The 21,977-nt window shown below is 34.0% G+C and overlaps 1 protein-coding gene across 1 annotated transcript; it reads right to left on the bottom strand.

The window, feature by feature from the left end:
* Positions 1-18,425: 18,425 nt before the first annotated feature.
* LOC129803947 (probable cytochrome P450 4ac1) lies at positions 18,426-20,445 on the bottom strand. Its single transcript, XM_055850842.1, has 3 exons — positions 20,117-20,445; positions 19,190-19,942; positions 18,426-19,129 (listed from the first exon to the last, which is right to left on the bottom strand). Exons 1-3 carry the CDS (start codon positions 20,381-20,383, stop codon positions 18,632-18,634), a joined length of 1,518 nt encoding a protein of 505 aa, XP_055706817.1. The 5' UTR covers positions 20,384-20,445; the 3' UTR covers positions 18,426-18,631.
* Positions 20,446-21,977: the final 1,532 nt, after the last annotated feature.

The following is a 21,977-nucleotide window of genomic DNA, read 5'->3' as shown; positions in this document are numbered from 1 at the left end:
GTTAATTGATTAGAAGCATTATTTGAAGTAATCTAATGTGATTTTCATTGAGAAATTTTAAGAATTGCGGTTTTCACAGCAGATTTTGGCTTTTTTAAAAAATTAAAAATCTCCCAATGGAGGGTCTTGATGATTTTTGGTGAAAATTTTTCCAACAAAAAATTTTAACCAATGATGTTAATTGATTAGAAGCATTATTTGAAGTAATCTAATGTGATTTTCATTGAGAAATTTTAAGAATTGCGGTTTTTACAGCAGATTTTGGCTTTTTTAAAAAATTAAAAATCTCCCAATGGAGGGTCGTGATGATTTTTGGTGAAGGTTTTTCCAACAAAAAAATTTATCTAATGATATTAATTGATTGGAAGCATTAGTTGAAGTAATCTAATGTGATTTTCATTGAGAAATTTTAAGAATTGCGGTTTTTACATCAGATTTTGGCTTTTTCAAAAAATTAAAAATCTCCCAATGGAGGGTCTTGATGATTTTTGGTGAAAATTTTTCCAACAAAAAATTTTAACCAATGATGTTAATTGATTAGAAGCATTATTTGAAGTAATCTAATGTGATTTTCATTGAGAAATTTTAAGAATTGCGGTTTTTACAGCAGATTTTGGCTTTTTAAAAAATTAAAAATCTACCAAGTGGTGGGAGGGGGGTCGTGATGATTCACTTAAAAAAAGTCGATTTTTTTCTTTAAGGAACTAAAGCAGAACTGAGTATTTTTACTTGAAATGTGGCATATTCAATATTTATCAAAAGAAAAATTAATTTGCGACGAAAAATATTTGACGAAGAAACGTTTGAGCCTTTAATGCCCGCATTTTGCTATCATCAGATTCATAACACTTTCTAAAATCACGTTTATTGTTTATTTTAAAAAACTCCTGCAAAAAGCCACTTCAGATAATGTAAGATATTTTCTCTAAAATTGATGGAAAATTTGGTGTAATCGCTTCTTTTCCATTGATAGCTTGGAGCTTCTTAAAAGCGAAAGAAATAGAGCAGTCTTGGGGACTGTTAATTTCCCAAAACCTCTCAGGCAATCGCCATAACAATTCTCGCATAAGCGAATTTCCCAGAGATTTTTCGAATGCTGCTGCGAAGAGATTGGAGTGGCGAAAGCTCAAGAGAGTTGGGAGCATATTCCATTCGGAATATTGGGATCATTGTTGCATAGAATGAAAATGGTGTTTGCATATGTAAATCGCCAATGGTGCAATAAAAATGCAAATGCCAGCATTTCGCAGTTGCTGAGCCATGCAAATGTCTCCCAAATGTGTACGCAATATTGCCTCATTATTGTGCAATATCGTGTGTTTTTGGCACATTTCGACCAGGACATTCCCATGAACCTTCCCCCTTGAGACCATGGATTTTCTTATTTTGTCTGTGCTGGCGCTTTAAGTGCCACTCCGACAGTTAAATTCTTTTCACATTCCTTTTTTTCTATCCCCACATTGGGGCTATAACACCTCGCAAGAGGGAAAATGCTGGAAAATTCTCACTCCAAAAAAAAATATATATAAAACACTTTTCCATTAGAAAATTGTCCCTGATTGTTCTTTGTTGTTTCTTACAATTTAACAAAGAAAAGTTGTGAAATTGTGGCGGACAGGAGTCAGCAAATTGACGACAATCATGTCCAAATACACTAAATTAGACTCAATTTCTAATAATTCACCTTCAACGCAAGAACATATCGTACATTTGCAATCGAAGGGGCATTACTTCTGAATACTGAAAAGTTGGTTTGCCACACCAAACTGTTGATCAAAATTTGCTTTTAAAACATTTTAATTTCTCAGCAAATTTCGAGGTCCCTTCATTGGGTCGACTTATGGGGGGTTCCTCTGAAGATCTAAAGTTCGTATCTCTTGCCGTTTACCCTCTAGATGGGTAACAAGTTTACGGACAGAAAAGAAGAATATTTAAAAAGGATTGGTCATTTACAGGTACTTAAGGGATTTATTATCGATTGCGACAGCTGCAATCGGATCGGAAATTTCAAAACCTTTCGAAAAAATCCAAATTTGCCCAAATCGGTTGAAAAATAAACACGGTTTTAGAGGGTTAGAAAGAAAAAAACGTATAGAGAAACTCAGAACAAAAAAAAGAAAGTATATGTTTAAAGTTTGTTAAAATGTTGTTAAAAAGCAAAATGAATAAAATGATTGTTAGAAGTAGTTCATTGCTGCTTTTAAATTCAGGTAAAATCAATTTTTACCTGAATTGTTTATTTTATCTTCTTTTTAGTTTCAAATATCAAATTTTTGTTTATCTCGTAAATGATCGCTTTTTATCTCCAAAAATAAACAATTCTTAACAAATTTTAACTGTCATTCCGTTCAGTGAAGGGTGTCAATAGGTCTATAGGTGTCAATAGGTGTCAAACATGATACACCCCCCAATTCTGAGATAAAGAAGCCTAAAGATTTAAGTTGAAGCTTTAACTTTGACAATAAAGATTTCGAATTCCGAGTTATAGGAGTTTTGGATAAAATAGCCTTTAGCGCCACTAAAAAAATTTGATTATCCAAGATGTTAAAACAAGACGTTTAATTTTAATGGTGCATAAGTTCCGATTTATTGTCAACAAAAAGAACAATCTCCACAGTTTCTCCTCTCCTCAGTGTCGCAATTCCGCTACAGTAGGGTTCAGTTATCGCTGAAGTATCGGCTGTGGTTCGCGGAAACCTCGTATTTTACATTTCGTATTTTACATCTTCGTATTGCACATTTCGTATTGCGGAAACTTCGTATTTCAGCACATTTCGTATTTTACCATTTCGTATTTCACATTTCGTCTTTCATACATTTTGTACAAAAATTGAACATTTCGTCTGCCATACATTTCATACAAGCATATCAACCAATAAAATAATAGAATTGTAGTTTTATAAGGTCAAGGGCGCTATGCGCCTCGGGTCTAAGTTTGAAGTCGAACATCATGCTTTTTAATTATTCATTTATTTAAAATTTTTATGAAAATTTCCAACTGCTTCAGCAAATATTTCAAATTTTACCACCAAGTCTGAGAAATATTGGTAAATGTTTACAATATGCTCTTAAAACCCATTTGAGCCTTTTATTCATAACTTTATCAAGACATTAGATGGAGATTTTATAAAAGGGAAACGTGACCATTAAAATGGATTTTATAATAATTCCTTAAGTTTTTTTTGTAGATATATCTTGTGTAGCCGGGCTTTTGCCCTGAAAGATTCCTTATGGAGACCAAAGCTTTTCGCGGCCAATTGCCCAACACCGCCCAGGCTCTGTGCCTCCATCCGATCTCTTCCAGGCCATGTTACCGACTGACTGACAGTTATCTCTTGTCTTATCTCCTGTTATCCTGTTAACCAAGGCCAAGCTCACAGACGACGAGCAACCGAACCAGTAAAAGGCCTTGCTTGGAGCGGGAGGCGGGAAATATGAAGTTGCTGCGAACAGGGAAGGGATAGCCGAGCCATTGCCCTTAATTCGGGCCTACCGCCGCTCAGACCTTGCCGATGAGGGCTAAAATAGTTCCTAAACCAGGGCGTTAATTAATGGCTCAATGCTGGGTCCCCTTACCCTGTGTCAGACGTGTCGTTTTTATTTTTTTTTTATTTTATATTCTTTTTATTTCTTTCGTTTTGTTTTTCTATATTTTTGTTTCCGTGCCTTTGGTTTTTTCATATCTGAATGCGGAATACGACGAAGTTGAAAGAAAATAAAATTCGTAAATTTTACTTTATATAGAAAAATTTTATTGCTAAGATAGTGAAAACTGAAAATTTTGAGAAATTCCGCGCAAAAATTTAATTATAGATCGGTTCGAATAGTCGTTTACGACTACTTTAATGCAATTTCCGACAGCCGCATACTTTTTCTTGTACGGATTTCATTAAAAAAAAATGTTTGGCAAAAAAAACGTAATATATAAATAGGCTGCAGTTTTATGTGATAAAAAATAGAAATTTTTAAGTGTTAGAGAAACTTTCCTCCTGATAGCGAAATTGAGCTCGGCCATTGCCGCTCTGAATAAGGATAGGGAAGTGAGCGTGTATGACAGCCTGCTGATGACAGCTGCGTTAGTGTGCGACTTTGAGAATGCTCAGTTGTTTGCATGCGAAATGCTCCCACATTTTCTTAGTTTTTCGATAATTTCTTTAGTTTTTGTGAAAAAATAACATTCAAATGTGGAGGTAAAATCCACTTTTGCCCGGCGTGTAGGCAGAACTGGGGCTTACTCTCACTTGCTCGCAACCCCTCTTCGCTTGTTCCCGAAACTAATCTGACTGAATGGGCAGTAAGATAACTCCTTTCTCGAACTTTTGGAGAGAATGTCTTCATCTCTCGCTGTCTAGTGATCGACTAACACTGAGGGTGAGCGAGGATCGAACAGAGCAAGCGCCGCTAGCCGGCGATGATAACATCACGAAACGGAAGAATGCCACAAGCGGGAGATTTTAAGCTTTAGGTGTCGGGGGAACTACCACACAAATTCCTTAAAACAAGTAATTTTTTAACATATAGTGATGAAAAACTAGTGAAAACAGTCCAAGAAATGATTCAAATCGCTAAAAGAACGAAACATAACCTAAATTTTGAAATGTCAAATGGACTCCGATATTTTGCTTCGAAAATGGGGCCTAAGTTATTAAATGGGGCTTCGAAATTGGTAAAACTTGGTTCTGTGATTCATGTCCAATTAGTCTTCAGTGATTTTTGCTCGAAATCTAGTCAATTTTTAATAGTTTTAACGAAATCAAAATACACGGTGTCAAAGGACGAAATGTTCATTTGGACTACCTCCATCTCATATCCAATAATAATAATAATACAGAGCGGCAATGGCTCGGCTATCCCTTCCCTGTGCGCAGCAACTTCATATTTCCCGCCTCCCGCTCCAAGCAAGGCCTTTTACTGATTCGGTTGCTCGTCGTCTGTGAGCTTGGCCTTGGTTAACAGGATAACAGGAGATAAGACAAGAGATAACTGTCAGTCAGTCGGTAACATGGCCTGGAAGAGATCGGATGGAGGCACAGAGCCTGGGCGGTGTTGGGCAATTGGCCGCGAAAAACTTTGGTCTCCATAAGGAATCTTTCAGGGCAAAAGCCCGGCTACACAAGATATATCTACAAAAAAAACTTAAGGAATTATTATAAAATCCATTTTAATGGTCACGTTTCCCTTTTATAAAATCTCCATCTAATGTCTTGATAAAGTTATGAATAAAAGGCTCAAATGGGTTTTAAGAGCATATTGTAAACATTTACCAATATTTCTCAGACTTGGTGGTAAAATTTGAAATATTTGCTGAAGCAGTTGGAAATTTTCATAAAAATTTTAAATAAATGAATAATTAAAAAGCATGATGTTCGACTTCAAACTTAGACCCGAGGCGCATAGCGCCCTTGACCTTATAAAACTACAATTCTATTATTTTATTGGTTGATATGCTTGTATGAAATGTATGGCAGACGAAATGTTCTATTTTTGTACAAAATGTATGAAAGACGAAATGTGAAATACGAAATGGTAAAATACGAAATGTGCTGAAATACGAAGTTTCCGCAATACGAAATGTGCAATACGAAGATGTAAAATACGAAATGTAAAATACGAGGTTTCCCAATCCCATCGGCTGTTGCTCCACTAAACACCAAACTCATTTAGCAGAAGGCATAGGAAGATACTCATAGAGATTTTCCAGTTTCAGAATTTTTTCTGGCAAAAAATGAGCAATTCAGGTCAATTAATTTCAAATAGTAAGTAATTCAAACAAGAAGTTGTTGTAGATAAGTGACGAGGTCAATTTATGGTTCCAGAAACTTCATCTGGACCGAATAAAAGAAAGAGGGGCCCCAACACACTTTTAAGCCAGAAGGATTGCTTAGTCAATTTTGTCCTGGAACACAGAGATATCCTGGACGCATTAAGCGACAGATATGATCCCCTTTGGTCAAAACTTTGATTAACGCTCTTTCCGGAACATCAAAAGGATTCGATTCATCTCCCAAATACCTCATTCGTGATCTCTGCGCACGACTAAAGAGAATAATAAGTTTTAAATCAGTTCAGAAGTTCATTCCTTAGAGCTCGACACACAGCTTCTTAAAGTACTGGATCCATTGGCTTCGAAAACTGAAAATAAACAAAAACTATGTAAACATCACTCTCCAGAAAAATATACATCTTTGTGATAAATTAAACTCACCTTTTGATTAAACACACCTCTTGAACAGTTGAAAATCTCAAATTGAACTGGACTTAAAAATTTAACCCTTTAAGGACGATTGGAACACCGGTGTCCAATAAAAAAAAATTTCCTGACGACCTAAAGTTATTTTTTTCTTATGTCTGTACATAATTGCAAAGTAGAAGGTTGAAGGAATCTAGACTAGTTTTTGCAAGTCTCTAGCTATTTGCTATGTAGTAAATATTTAAACTCAAAAATGGCGAATTTTTAAATTCTCAAATTCATTATTGATTTTATTTATTTTTTATACTTCCAATTTTTTTTTAAGTTAAACCCTTTTGACTATAAAAACTACAATACTCATACGTAATATTTTTCACTAAAGCGAAAAATATTATTCATTGGTATTGTCAGAAAAATAAATTAAATTTTTGGGCTATTTTTGTCCCTATCGTTCATAGATGCTCAAAATACACCGAATAAGACTCTGTTGGACTTTCCAAGGTTAGAAGTAAAACTTATCATTGATTATGTTTCTCAGTTTAATTTTTATTATTGATTTTCAGTCCGTAAAAAGTGCCTCGTTGTTAAAGAGTTGAAAGGTCCTCTCGAGCAGCTTTTAAATTAAAGGCGATTAATAGACGTTTGACATCTTTAAGTCTGTAAAACTTTAGCGTAGAATTCCAAATTTACAGTCTTAAAGGTTTAAATAAATTTTACACTTAAAAATTAAAGATTTTTATTATAGAATACGATCGGCCTTTAAAGGCCGATTTAAATATTTAAGATTTAAAGATTTATCTCAGAATTGGGGGGAAAAGTTCTTAAAGTGTATTTGTTTCACCGTGTCTAGCGATTGTGATTTTTTGACGATTTATCATTTTATGTCACCTTAGGGGAAAGTAGGGCACCTTTGAAAGTGGGGCATCTTTGAAATTGGGATTTTTCACCTATTTTAAATAAAATTTGAGCCTTGTGATATAATTTAGCTTCACAAACAGATTGAGAAGCTAAATTACGGCTCGGTTCTATACTTCATAGGAAAAAAGTCCCAATTTCAAAGGTGCTCCACTCCTCCTATCATCTCATCTCATCCTTATTATCTTACTATCTTCTCTTCATCTTTTCTACACTTTTACAAAAGCTCGTGTAAAATTATCCATAACGAATTATGCCTCTTCGATTGGAATTGGACGATATGTAAATTTATTCAATGTGCTCGTGGTATTTACTTGATGGAAGGCGCAGAAAACACATTCCGCAATGTAGTATTTGGGAAAAAGCAACAAGAACACTTGCTATAAATTATTCTTGTCTCTATGGCACTGAAAGGAATTTCTCAATCTCAAACTACGCGACGAGGGTGGAAATATTCTGAGCAAAGAGAAACATCGCACACGCAAAGAACACTCCACATAAAGCTCCATCACTTTGTACTATTTTCACACATTGATGCTTTCAACGGTTTGCCCCATCAACCAAATGCTTCAGTCCGTGGGTTGTGGAAAGTGAAAAGGAGTAGCTCCCGCAAATGCTGATTAAGAAATACAACTTTGATTTTTATGGCTTTTTCACTGAAGGTACCTTCATGAAAAACTGAGCAGAAAGATAAACCGTGGGCCATGGAAGTTGTCTTTTTAATTTACACCTTCTCTGTACATTTTATAGAGCCATTAAACCATAAAGTTTCACGTCAGTGACTTTAGAGACAGTCAACACAAAAATAAGAGTAAAATCCCTAAAGATTCAGTGAAAAGCTCCTAGCCAATAGGGAACATATTTATTTCAGATGAAAAGAAAATTTTATTGTAAAAAGGAGAATTTTATAATGTATAGAAAAAAAAGGTAAATAGTGATTTTATGATAGGTTAATGCTATAAAAATTTGTACAAAAATTGTAGGATTTTTTTTATTGAAATGCCAAGTGCAGAAACTTTCTAGGTGCGGAATTACAATGGAAAAGTTTGTGTACCCTATTAAAAGATTATTTAGGCCAGTAAAACTTATCTAAATAATTCCAATTTTTTTTGTTTCCCCCCTTACCTACCCCCCTTACCAAGGTCTTAGGCCTTGAGGCCTATTTTGACCAAAATCAAATGTTCAGAGAACCGAAATACATTCATCCATGTATTCAAAAATACCAAATCGTCGATCAATAAAAAAAAATTTCCTATATCAACTGGTAAAAATAAGTAATTAAATAAATAAATAACAGATATGAGTTAGGACCTTACACATCACTAGCCGTGTTACATAATTCCAAATTGCAATTCATTAATTAATTTTCCATTTAACTCAAAGTGATCAAAAGGCAGGAACACAAAACTAATTTCTATTAATATTAATTTATATTGTATTACCTATTTTGTATTAATTTATATTAAAAGTTTCTTTGGTGTTTACGAAAATACTGTTTGAATTACCAATTCATAATTTTACTAAATTTTTAATAAATCACTAATCATCTGATTTGTTTTTTTTATCCTATAAAAAAATTATTTATAATCTATTTCAAGTAAAATTTTTAATTTCCAAAAGCCTGCAGAAAAATTCAATTATCTGTCATTTATTTACTTTTTTAATTTTGTTCCGACAAACGAATATCAAAAATATAGTAAATTTCACCTAGAGATGGTAAAATTTCAGAAATTTCACAGTAGTCGCCATCGATTTTAGGCGGATATTCATGAAATTTCTTGAAATTTACCAACTCTATTTCACGCTATCAAAATTGTTATTATTTTCCATTGTATATTATAATTTCAATACTAATAAAGCTCAATGATTGAATTTGTACGGAAAAATACTATGTACCTAATAATGCACACTCGAATTTACAATTAAATATCCCTTATCTCAACACGCCATAAATCATTCGTAAGTGTGTAAAAATTTAAATTTTGGAATTTCGAAATTTGATTTGCTTTATCGAATTAAGTGTCTTGATTTTACGAAATTATAGTTGTTAGGACTTTTTTACGAAATTACGTTTTTAACAACTTAATAACATTTTTTTTAAACATTTCAGATAAGAATTCCCAACCAATTAATACAACGTTCGCATTAAGTTCCTCAGAATGGGTATAGCTTAACGGCCTTATCACACTTGCGCATTAAAATTTTAATGTGATTCACATTAATTGTCGCTTGTGAGCGTCCAAATATGTTATTTGTGTCTTTGAGTCACTTAATATTTGGGTTTTTTTTCTATTTATTGTTAAAGAAGTGGACTTGGCCTGCAAAAATAAATTTAAACTTACCTAAAGCATAAATATTTTTCACATTAAAAAATTAAAGAGAAAATCGCATTAATTTGTCGCATTAATGCTATAAATCAATTTATATTAAATTTAGCGGGCCAAGTCTACCTTTTTATCAACAAATAGATCAAATTTTGAATATAAAATGATTCAAACACACAAATTACACATTTGGACTCTCACCAGCGACAATTAATGTGAATCATATTAAAATTTTAATGTGCAAGTATGATAACACAGTAAGACGTTCAGTTTTAGCTTTAAAATTAAGTACCTTTTATCATTTTTGCATTAAGTTAAAGACAAACTTATTATACAACCCTTTTTACACAAAATACCACAGAATTTCCCTGGGTATATTGGAATAAATTTATGTGTATATTTAAATGAGGATCCCCTATTTTCGTTCATTAATTAAATGTATCGGAGCTATTGTGTAAATTGCTTGTTTTGCATGAGCTCAATTTGTTGCTTATTTCCATAGGAAGAGGGTGTGAGTTAAAAGGAAAACCAATAGTTTACCTTTACTGTAAAGTGTGTTGAAAGTTTTCGGGAAATATCCTAATCTCTCTGTTTGACTTGACTAAATCCTTAATTAAAATGCTAATGACTCACAATTATGCTATCGAATGCGGGTAATATGGTTTTTGCTTCTACCATTACATTTATTTATAGCACCTCCCCCATAATTTTCTTTATAAAATAGCGTATTGTGGAAAATTTCTAAGAATTGTTGAAGTTCCTTTTGAAGTCTTGAAGAGATTGTTGAAATTTGAATATTCACCCACATTCACAAATCAGGCAATTCAATTAATTTCTGCGAGGAAAATGATGAGGAAGGAGGTGACACAGTTTTGGGTCAAGATGAGAGTCCTTTATGTGAACGAAGAAATTTCAAGAAGTCATTGACCCAGAAATGAATCATGTTCATGGGGAGGAATAGTGCGTAGGATAGAATTAAGGATAAAACCTCAACGTGAAGTTTTTGTTGGAATCATTGTACACCGAATGAATTTTCTACGGTAAAAAATATAGCTCATTACGCGTCGAAATGGAGAAAATGCATCGTGCGATTTTCTTCATTTTTGGACATGTTTTAGAGATTACCCAGGCGGGCATCTCGTTTTGAGACGAAAATACCGTTGAATCATTCCTAATAACGGTTTTCAAGGTCAAAGGTTTAAAAGACACTATAGAGTTCATTTATCAAGAGAATGGGGTCATGTTTGGGCTCGTTGGAAAGGTCTTGGAATTTCCTATAAAACTGAATCGGTTTCGATCGGTTCTGAACAGGTAATGAACCGGTTCATGTCCTATAACTAATTTTTATCCGAAAATCAATTCAATTTACTTTTAAAACAATTTTGTAGTATCTTTTGAATGATTTATGAACCGGTTCAAATCGGTTGAGAACCGATGAATGATAAATGATACGAAAGTACTTTTAAGGTATAGAATCTAAGTCACGAGTTCGAGCATTTCGCAAAACCTGGGACGCTTTGCCACCCCTTTAGAGTTATGGCCTCTACACACTAGAGAAATTTATGTCAATATTTGCCAGTTTTTTCTACACGAGCGCAGGCAATTTGCTACATTATGGACATAAATTTCTCCAGTGTGTAGAGGCCATTAGACATTTCTTTTTAGACCAATCCAACCAATCCATAATCCAAAAAAAATAAATAAAAAAATACTAAAACATACAAGAAAACTTATTATTAAAATATTTCTAATTGAAATATTACAATTCACTACATCCAATGGGTTAAGGGTTAAGCAATTCGAACTTAAAAAAAAAAATGCTCGAAATAAAAAAAAATAACAATCAATGGGTAGAAAACTGTGTCGTTCACGATCATGATTCTCTCGAGTGCCGATCTTATGTAGAAATTGTGCCGATTTGCTGATTTCGAAAGGATTTGTAAACCTAGTGCTGTTTTGTCGATCTCGCACCAGTCTGCTGATTCGACCGAATTTCCGCAGAAATTCAACAGTAATACGGGTAATGACCGAAAAAGTAAAATCGCGATTACGCTGCCGGGTAATTAAGGGAATCACCGATGAGATCGAGTGACGAACGTAGTCGTTTGTGAGGAGCTAATGACTGCTTCATGGACGGTTATTTCAAATCTCTACATTTTATTGCAAAAATTGTGGAAAATATACTTCTTGAAGTGAAAAGAATAATTTTTTCATAAATAATAAATAATTCTATTGCCCTCAGCTGAAAATCACATCATAAAAATTTTTTTGGCCTCAAGAAAATTCTGGTGCAATTTATCAAAATATGCAGAATTTTGAGTCGGGAATATGTTTAATACTCCTATTTAATCATTCTTGATAGACAGCGCACCCTCGCAGTATTTATATTATATAAAATACATAATGAAAATCATGATTATAAATTCTACGATGTTGATAATTTTAAAGAAAATATTCCAAGTTCATTTTGACAGAACGACATCTTGAGGAATGTGCCGAAAATTCATGAAATTTTCTATAGAAATTCTGTAGAAAATTCTGCAGAATTTTCATAAAATGATCGAATCCACCTTAGAGCAAAATTCTGCATAAATTCTGCAGAATTTTCGGCATTTACATTTTCAAATCTGACGAATTTCTGCAGAATTCTGCAGAAATTGCCGAGTGATCTATCTTAATAGCCTGAGTAAAACTATACGAAATAAACGGTAAGGTTTTGAAAAAAATTTCATGAATGCCTATAACTCCTGTAATATATAAAAATGTAAACTAAAAACTTTCGCTTGACTGGACTATAGTATTCCAGGTAGAGATGGTAAAATTTTAGAAATTCGTGAAATTTCTTGAAATTTACCAACTCTAATTCCAGGAAAGGTTACCGAAATCAGTTTATTTTTAATTTAAATTTGACAACTATTCTTTGACATTAGAAATTCTCATCCTTTGACAAACCCGATCCATACCGATAATTTAAATTCAAATTAACGACTTTTACGACATTCTTCAGAGAATGTATTCTACACGTAAGAAATACAATAAATTGTGATGGCAATCTCAAACTATTCCCTTTGCTCTAAATATCTCTTCACTTTCCACCGCCAAGTCCCACTGAGCACATATGTAGTTAATGTTGTGTTGAAAAACTATGGAGTGAATTGGCAAGAATTCAGAGGTGACTTCCCCCAAAAAGCATGTCCACCCCAGAAGTGGCTGAAGCAGATGCTGAAAATTGTGGAACAATTCCGAGTGAGGATTTTCCTGATACTCAAAATCCAGCAGAAGTATGGGGGTGCAAAGAACGGAAAAATACCCTTTCGAACGGGTGTGAGATATTGAAGAGTGAATATCAAGGGAAAAGTTCTTAATTGAATCCTCTTGCTTCTGGCACTTTGAAAACTCCCATGTCTGATTATTGAATTTCTGCACTCTTTTAGACACATCATAAACAGCTCAATTGTCATAAACAAGGAAGTTTAATGTGATTTGAGAACGCTCATGAAAATTCCTCATTTAATCCCAATATTCCTGCAGTGCTTCTATGGAATTTCAATTTATCGCAAAAGCGGATATTTGAGCTTGGAGAGTGAATGTAGCAAACGCAAGAATCTAGATTGAATCCCATTCTGATACTATTACGGCTCAATTGAACATTCTCTGAGATTTTCTATATAACACATGCAAATAAATTGCCTTTATACTTGTGTACGAAATTCAATAGAACCATTTTCTCCTGTGAAAAATCTTTTGCAATTGAAGCAAATTGCTTTCAGTCACTTCTCATTCAATTTCTTTTGCAGTTAATTGTTCATTGACCACAAGAGTCTTCAATTACTAATTATCGATTAATTCAGTTAACGTTTGGAACATTTACCCAGGAAAATTCAATTGGTCTTTCGATAGTGATTGATTTCCTGCACAAGGAAAAGTTTCTCTAATAGCTTTGCAAGACAAAATTGGAAAGTCGTCTGCAAGATGTGTGACAATTACAATTTGAATCAGCAACTGTCAGAAAAATTGAATGCCTTAGAAAAGTTTTATTTTAAATTTAAACTTTTGGACATATTTTCAGGTTTGTTTGAAAAGGAAATAATTGAAAATCTTTCAAGATAAGGATGACAATTGAAATTCCACACACGATTCAGTTTAAGTATACCTTCATGTAGGTGTTTTCTTTTCATGTGGGCTAAGGATATTTCACCTCTTTGGAATTTTGTAGAAAAATAGTTTTAAAAAAAAACTTGAAAAACTGTTATTTTTAGGGAACTTCTTGAAACATTATGCCCTAGACACACTTACGACTTAAGCCGACAGACGACTTAGTGGAAAATGATGGAAATGACCATTATTAGGTGAGATTCTTAACAAAATCTCACCTACTATAATCCTAACAAAATTTCATGTCGTCCGATCGACCTCAAATTTGGCCAAAATGTGTTTCGCCACTTCCTGATTCCGAATATATATGTGGCTAAGTTACGTTCCCGGCCGGCCGGCCGGCCGGCCGGCCGCTCTTTGGAGCTTAATAGCTCCTAAACTAAAAAAGATATCGACTTGCGGTTTTCGGCAAAGGTTATATATCGGGTGAAAATTGCAACTTGGTGCATAGACCCCCCACCCCCCACCCCTCCTTCCGCCATTTTGAAGACCCCCCTTTTTTTGTTTTCTCAATAGCTCCGCCCCTATGGCATTCAGCGGACTCAAATTTTAGTATGTTATAGCTGGGCCTTAGAGCTTTCCATCAATACCAAACTTAAGGTCCCCCGACCCCCCTGACCCGAGCTATAAGGGTCCAAAAAAATTTCTTAAAATGGCCATAACTCCGGTTCTAATTGTCAGAATTTAAAAAGTGAGGGCTTTTTGGAAAGCTCTCGTGAAATGCCACTTCCCCTTCTAACATCGCAAGTTCATAAAACCACCGCTAGGGGCGCTTTTTTTAAAAAGAAAATTTTTAAATCTTAAAAGTTAAATAACTCAAAAATTCCATTGTGCATCGGGCTGAAAATTTAGTATGTTGTAGCCGTTGATTATACCTATCAAACAAAAAAAACCTTAAGTCGATCCATAACCCCTGACCCGAGCTATAAGGGGTCAAAGTTCGAACATTGACCGGCCTCTATCTCCGGTTCTAATTAACATAGCGACCTAAATTTTACCTTTTTGGTTTCGTCTCGATGAGCACTTTCAGATGGAAGTTCAAAAAGTCACCACAGGTGGCGCTGTGATAGCGTCAAAATTCATCGAAATTCAAAGTCACTTTTCTCAAAAACGGCATTGTGCAAGTTAATGAAATTTTAGTATGTTGTAGTCCAGTCTAGGACGTTTCCAAAATGGTGCGTATGCGCGCTGTGGTTAAAACAGAACCGGAGATATGAGGGGTCAAAGTTCACGAAATTCAAAAAATCATATCTCCGGTTCTATGTGACCGATTTTGATGAATGAGGGCTTAAACGAAAGATCTCACCAAATGCTACAACTTTCTAGAATATTTGAACTTCGTGGGACCAACACCAGCGGCGCCACAGTCGAAAAACCAATTTCAATATCACATAACCTCAATTATCTCGACTGTCGCTGAACCGATTTTGATGATTACTTCGACGTAATTGTAGAGGACATTTGTTTCTACATTTCGTCCATACATCATTTTCCGCTCAGACTACGCTATCACTCCGATTTTGCCGTTTAAGTGTGAAAAAAATGATTTTTCCCATAAAAACGCTTTGAAATCACTCAGATGCCAAATTGACTGCCTCTACTCCACCAAGACACTTAAAATAGGGTTTTAAATGGAAAGTCCCACAAAATACAACAATTCTTTGAAATAGTTGAAGCTCAACAAATGACTACTTGGGGCACTCTGGATGAAAAAACGAGTTAAGAAACAAAAAACCTCGATTATCTTGGCTTCTGAGTAATCGATGAGATCATGTTCTATGGAAAAATTATAGAGAACATTCTGGTCTACATTTCACCCATATATCACTTTTCTGCCAGTTCATCCAAATCCTTGATATTTTGGTTTAAATACAAAATTTGCATAATTTCACGAATTTGATTCAAGATGACTGAATGGCGTCTCCCAACTTCAGCTCTAAATCGAATTTGCATGCACTCCGAGTTAGCTCACGTTAAGAATCTCACCTACATAAGCCGGTTAGGATTATCTGTCCCTTTCTAATGTAATTACGCTAAGCCGTGTCTCGGCTAATCCTCCGGTCTGTCAAGGCCTTTACTTAATTCTTTAAGGATGAGTAGGACCACCGGTTTCTCAAAAGCAAAAACCACTTTTACTGACTTTAGAGTAAAGTTAAGCGTCCCAGCTTTGCGACATGCTCGAACTCACGAAATAAAGTTCTCCGTTTTCTGTCCATAAGTTTACTTCCTCTTTGCTTTCCATTAATTTTCCAAATTTAAGCAAATAGTTCGACAGATAGACCCTACAAAGATAAATCTGACATTTTAAAATACGATGTTGAACATTTTATCGGTCATAAGTGTTTATGATGGGGCCAATGTTCGCATAGAATACCTCCAAAATATATTTGAAAATAAAAGAAATATAGCTGGAACCGTTTTGGAGAAAAATTTAAAATGCATGGTTTTGGAAGGGATGAAGCGATGTGAGGGGCAAAAATAGACAGATCATCTAACACCGAATGTCCATATCTCTTACTGTTTAGTCTCTAATTCAGAAAAAAATATACGACCAATAACTTAAAAAAATCAAACAGCATATAGTGGGCATTTTACTGATGTACAGTAGATTCTCGCTCAATCGGCTCTTTTTCAATCGGGCGCAAAAATTTTGTTGAAAATTTTCACGTTTGATTTTAAAGCACATTTGTTCAAATTCGCTGTTCCCCTTGTTTTATCATGATTCTTTCGAGTAAAACCCATAAAACATGATATTGGAGGGGACAAGGTAAAGAAACCTAAAGAAGTTTCTGTGAAGTTTCCAGATGATGTTTTTTTGGACGGGGGTCATCGAAGACTGGAAATAGATATCTCTTACGGTTTAAGTTCCAGAACGGTAATAAATTGAAAAAAAAGCTGATTAATAAAAATATCTCCCACTTTTCGAGGTCGAGCAGTAAAATCTAACATGAACGAAAAATTTCACATATTAGAAACAATAAGCTAAACCGAATATTTAACGAAAAACTGAACTTAAACCGAACTTATTAATAAAATGAACAAAAAGTTAAATGGAAATTCTATCTAACAGTTTAAAAAAAGTTAAAAACTAAAAATAATTTATTAGTATTTTTGAAAAAACTTTAAACGACTTTTATCAAATCTGAAAAAATAAAGGGGACTTTTCAACCGTTTTACTCTGGAGTAGTGATTGCAAAAAAACAAGGTTTCGAAGATAGATTTAACGGGTTGTGGAAGACAGTAGAACCGATTAAATTTGTAAAAGCTGCTTTCCAAAATTCGGATTTCATTATTGATTTTTGAGCACTTTTTTCAAAATTTAAACTTTTGTAAGATTTGACACGCAAATATCATGTTTTTCTCAAATGGTTTAGAATATTATTTATTTATTTATTTTTATTTATTTTTTATTTGTTTATTTATTTATTTATTTATTCATTTATTTATTTATTTATTTATTCATTTATTTACTTATTTATTTACTTATTAATTTATTTATTTATTTTTATTTATTTATTTATATATTTATTTATTTAATTATTTATTTATACATTTATTTATTTATTTATTTATTTTATTTATTCATTTATATATTTATTTATTTGTTTATACATTTATTTATTTATTTACTTATTTATTTATCTATTTATTTATTTATTGTTTTATTTAGTTTTCAAAATAATATTTATCAATAATTCAAAAAATTTCGGACTGAAAAGTATTTGGTACTGGGAGTTTTTCCAATTATATAATAATGTGCAAAAGCTATTTCAATGTAGATTGCCGTGAAAATTAGTTACTATTGTATCATAAAATTTTCTCAGCATAAAATATGTGTCTTAAAAGTTGCCATTTTTGGCAGTCTTTAATTGGAAAATACTTGGAAATTTTGTTCTAGATCTGAGAAATATGAAAAAATTTGTGTTACCAAGAAAGTTTAAACGAACTAAAAAAAAGGTTACCTCTTTATCTTCACAATCCTAAAGGGACTTGTTAAGTTTAAGTTTAATTATGAAAGAAAAAAAAGAATTCACAAACGGCGGTGGACGCTGTGGCTTCTTTTCATATTCCCATGCTACCACACTATGCTTCTAAGGGATTTGTGTCTCAAAAGAAAAGAAAATAAATAATGAAATAAAATTCTGTCAAAATGCAATTTTTACGAAAATTGTTTCCAATGTAGAGGCTTTAACCCTTTAACGACGACACAGTTTTTGCGGACCGAAAATCAGCAATAAAAGTGAAACCAATGAACAAAACCAGTAAAACGTCTTTTATCTGGCCTTCGAAAATCCAACAGAGTCTGATTTGGTGTATTTTTTGTCTCTATAAACGATAGGGACAAAAATAGTCCAAAAAATTAAGTATTTTTTCTGAAAATACTATTGAATGATAATTTTCAATCTAATAAAAAAATATTATGATTGATTATTGCAGTTTCTTTTCCCAAAACGGTTTTGCTTAAAAAAATTGGAAGTATAAAAAATATTTAAAATTATTTTTCATTATGAGAATTTAAAAAATAGTTTTGAGCTTAAATATTTACTACATAGCAAATAGCTAGAGACTTGCAAAAACTATTCTAGATTCCTTCAACATTCTTCTTTACAATTATATAACAAACATCAGATAAAAATTACTTTGGGTAGTCAGAAAAAATTATTTTCTTTATGGGACACTGGTGTTCCAATCGTCCTTAAAGGGTTAAAAGACGAACTATTGCAAAAAAGTAACGGAATAATCCCTTATTCATTTGCCAGACTAAAAAAGATCGGAGAATATAATTATCTTTTCTGATTGGCAAGAGTGTGAAAATATTTGCAGTCTAGCCAATCAGATTATGCAATTGGACCAAATTTCTTTATTGTACCTAGAAAAAGTGATTAAAATTATAAAAATATATTACCAAAAATCATGGTGGATTTGCATTACACAATGAAGGATTTTTCACAATTTTTTACTGAAATATTTTAGAGTCAAATTGTCATTTATTTAAAAACACCTAACTCAATACTTTCTGGAGTCTCGATCTTGAGATTCTTCTACTTCACCTTCTTCTATGGAATTTTACACGAACAGGATCACGACTGCGAAGCACGAGATCAGCTATGAAGACAATATCCTCTCGCTTGGTGATTGGAGTTAACCGGAAGTGCAAGAGAATATGCTTGAGAAGAGCTTTGATCTCCAGCAGCGCGAATTTCTGCCCAATGCAATTTCTCGGGCCAGCACTGAAGGGGACATAGGCGAAGGGATGCCTCTTCTCGATGTTTTCCGGCAAGAACCTGTCTGGATCAAAGGTTTCAGGATCGGGAAATTGATCAGGATCACGGTGGAGGTCGAAGATGTGGATATGACTCATTGTCTTGATGGGAATCTTGCAGCCAAATAGAATGAACTCTTCACTGGTTTCCCGGGAAATGATTGGGACAGGAGGATAAAGTCTTAGACATTCTTTGATAACTCGATCAGTATAGGACAATTCACTCAATTGAGCCATTGAGAGGGATTGCCCAGGATTTGCTTCCACTAAGTTTTTTATTTCCTGCAGGAAATGCAAAAAATTGTTAAGAGATATCATTTAATTCTTGAATGGGAAAAGTACCTCAAAAACTTTCTCCTGGACATCAGGATGATGTGCCAAAAGCAGGAATATAAAAGTCAATGCTGAAGATGTGGTGTCATGTCCTTCAAACATAAATGTATCCACTTCTTCCCGGATTCCTTCAGCATCGATCAAACCATCAGCTTCAGCTGCTAGGAGTGTGTCCAGCATGGCATACCTGCGCTTCTTGGTCTCATAGACATTCTCTCGATCACCATGAGCAAAGTCAACTGCTCCCTCTTCGTGAAATCTCTCCCGACGCTGCCTGATAATCTTCCTGGTAAAACTATGGATGGGAATCAGCGGTCGATTCATTTCTCTTTTGTATCCCAACAATTTGTAGGGTAGATCCAGATAAATCCACGGTTTGAGAATTCTTGATATAAGAAGCTTTCCAATTGAATAAATATTTTTGCGATACTCATCAGGTTCTTCCATTGAATCCAACTTGACTCCCATTGAAGTCTCGCAGATTGTGTTGAGTGTAAATCTTGAAGTTATAGGAGGAAGATTCACAACATCCTGACCATTTTTCTCAATACCATAATCCAAGAGGGTGACAAGTTTAGCACTTTCTTCGTGGAAAACTCTAAGAAACTGCTGCAAGATGTTAAAGTGGAAGGCAGGAGTTAGAATCTTCCTGCGCTGAGCCCACTTATCACCCTTACTGATCAGCAATCCTTCACCCAGGAAAGCTGAAAAAAACTTGTAAAACTGACCCTTGTCCATGTGCCTGTTGGCCGAGAGGTAAATCTGGAAAATTACAGCAATTGCGCACATAAAGTAGACACCTCCAACGAGATATACTATAATTAAATTTAAATTGCAAATATCTCTGACTTTATAGACTTCTATAAAAGTACTTGAGAGTCTTTGTTCCGCAATTGACAAATAAAAATCGAAAGAAATTTAAGATAATGCTCTCACCTCAACTTCTTTGGCACGAATCACATTGATTGAAAGTCGTCCAAAGGCGTAGAATCTGTAGGTTTTTTGGAAGGTCTGAGCATAATCCCGGAGATGACTGAAGGTGCTCTCCAGGGAGAGACTGGCGAGAAATTTAATCGCCTGAAGGAAGAACAGCACAGGTGGGCCATCGATCTTTCGGGCAATGTTCACGTAGACAGGCCGTGTTCTGAAGTAGATCTCAATGAAGATTGTAACCAGAAGAATCACCAGCAGAAGCGTCAACATTTTCCACCTTCGATCGAACGACAGTCGCGACAGAACTGCGATCACGAATAATGATCACAGTCAAGGAAAACCAATGGAAAACCCGTTGCAATTTCCATGTATTAGCAGCTGCTCGATCATATTCATTACAAAAGTGTGATCGAGAACAAGATCGCAAGAGTGGGAAATGGTTTTAATTTCAGTTTCTCTGATGCTTCCAATTCCAGCCTATCGGAACTTGCATATAATATACTCATCATAGAACAAACTTAGACCTTGGATGGAGCATTGTCTCAGCAAATACCATCGCACTCCCCCGTCTTGGAGTGAGAGTGAAAATTGATATCAGCAGTAAGTGTTCATAATTAGAATTTATAGCCTTCGATAATGTATATCTTACATTACAAAGCTTCATAGAAAAAAGTCAATGAACAACAAATACTGGCAAATAATCTTTATACTCTGGAGAAGGCTTACAATATTATTCTCTGTCGCAAAATAGATTCCCAAATTTTTGATGTTTAATGTTTTCTTATCTACGGTTCACCTTCGATCCGACAAATCTTTATGATTATTTCGGAGGAATATCAAATTTCGTAAACTGTTTGTTTAAAAAGCTATTTCTGGAAAATATTATCAAAACAAAAATCGCAGAGAAAAGCTCATTTTTTCTATACCTTTAACTTTTGTTTACCATTTTAGGCCATTGTGAACTCAAAATGTTTAATTTGACAATTTGAAAATCACACAAAAAAAATAGTAAAATTGTTCGTAAATGTTTGTGAATCTACAAAATCATCGTAAATCGTATAACCTACAAAAAAGTTCGTAAAAGGTTATAGTTTTTTCACAAATATTGTTCGTAACATAATCACATGAGCATTTTTTATTCTTTTGCAAACATTTGCTCGTAAATATTCGTTGACACACAAAAAATGTTAATAAAATTTTGTCATTTCTTCGTAAAGTTTTGTCAGACAAACAAAAAATGTATGAATAAGTGTTTGTATTTAACATTTAAAGAACAATAAAATGTTTGTCAAGTGCTCATGTAACGAACAATATTTGTGAAAAAGTACAAACTTTTACGAACTTTTTGTAGGTTCTACCATTTACGAGGATTTCGTAAGTGCTTAGTGTGGATTCACAAAAACTTACGAACAATTTCAGAAAATATTTTACAGCTAGAAAACGGAGAGAGCAGTATTGATAATTCCTTGATTTTTTCACCCTTCCCCCCAATCATTTCCCTCTCTCTCCCTTACCTTCTCCAAAACCATGTTTTTTGGGAGTGCTCGAAAACGCGTAGTACGATTTTTTTCATTTTTGGATATGTTTTCGAGATTACACAGGCGGACAATTGACCATGTGTGAAAATACCGTTAAATCATTCCTAATAACCGTTTCTCAAGGTCAAAGGTAAAAAAAAGGCTCTATAGAGCGCATTTATCAAGCGAATGGGATCATGTTTAGGCTCGTTGGAAAGGTCTTAGAATTTCCGACAAAACTAAACAGGTTCTAATCGGTTTTGAACCGGTAATGAACTGATTATAAACCGATAAGTAATTTTTGTGCGCAAATCAATCTTAGTAGGGGAGACTGGGGCAAAAAGTCA

This window comes from Phlebotomus papatasi, chromosome 2, assembly GCF_024763615.1.
Source record: "Phlebotomus papatasi isolate M1 chromosome 2, Ppap_2.1, whole genome shotgun sequence".
Taxonomy (NCBI): domain Eukaryota; kingdom Metazoa; phylum Arthropoda; class Insecta; order Diptera; family Psychodidae; genus Phlebotomus; species Phlebotomus papatasi.
Note: the sequence above shows the minus strand (reverse complement) of the source record. Positions and strands in the feature narration are given on the sequence as shown.

What these genes read in the sequence shown, in the direction of transcription:
- LOC129803947 (XM_055850842.1), bottom strand. Translation starts at nt 20,383, where the DNA reads ATGTTGACGCTTCTGCTGGTGATTCTTCTGGTTACAATCTTCATTGAG. An exon ending in TTCGTGCCAAAGAAGTTGAG is followed by an intron (nt 19,943 to 20,116) that starts GTGAGAGCATTA and finishes GTAATTTTCCAG; the next exon opens with ATTTACCTCTCGGCCAACAG. An exon ending in TCCAGGAGAAAGTTTTTGAG is followed by an intron (nt 19,130 to 19,189) that starts GTACTTTTCCCA and finishes CATTTCCTGCAG; the next exon opens with GAAATAAAAAACTTAGTGGA.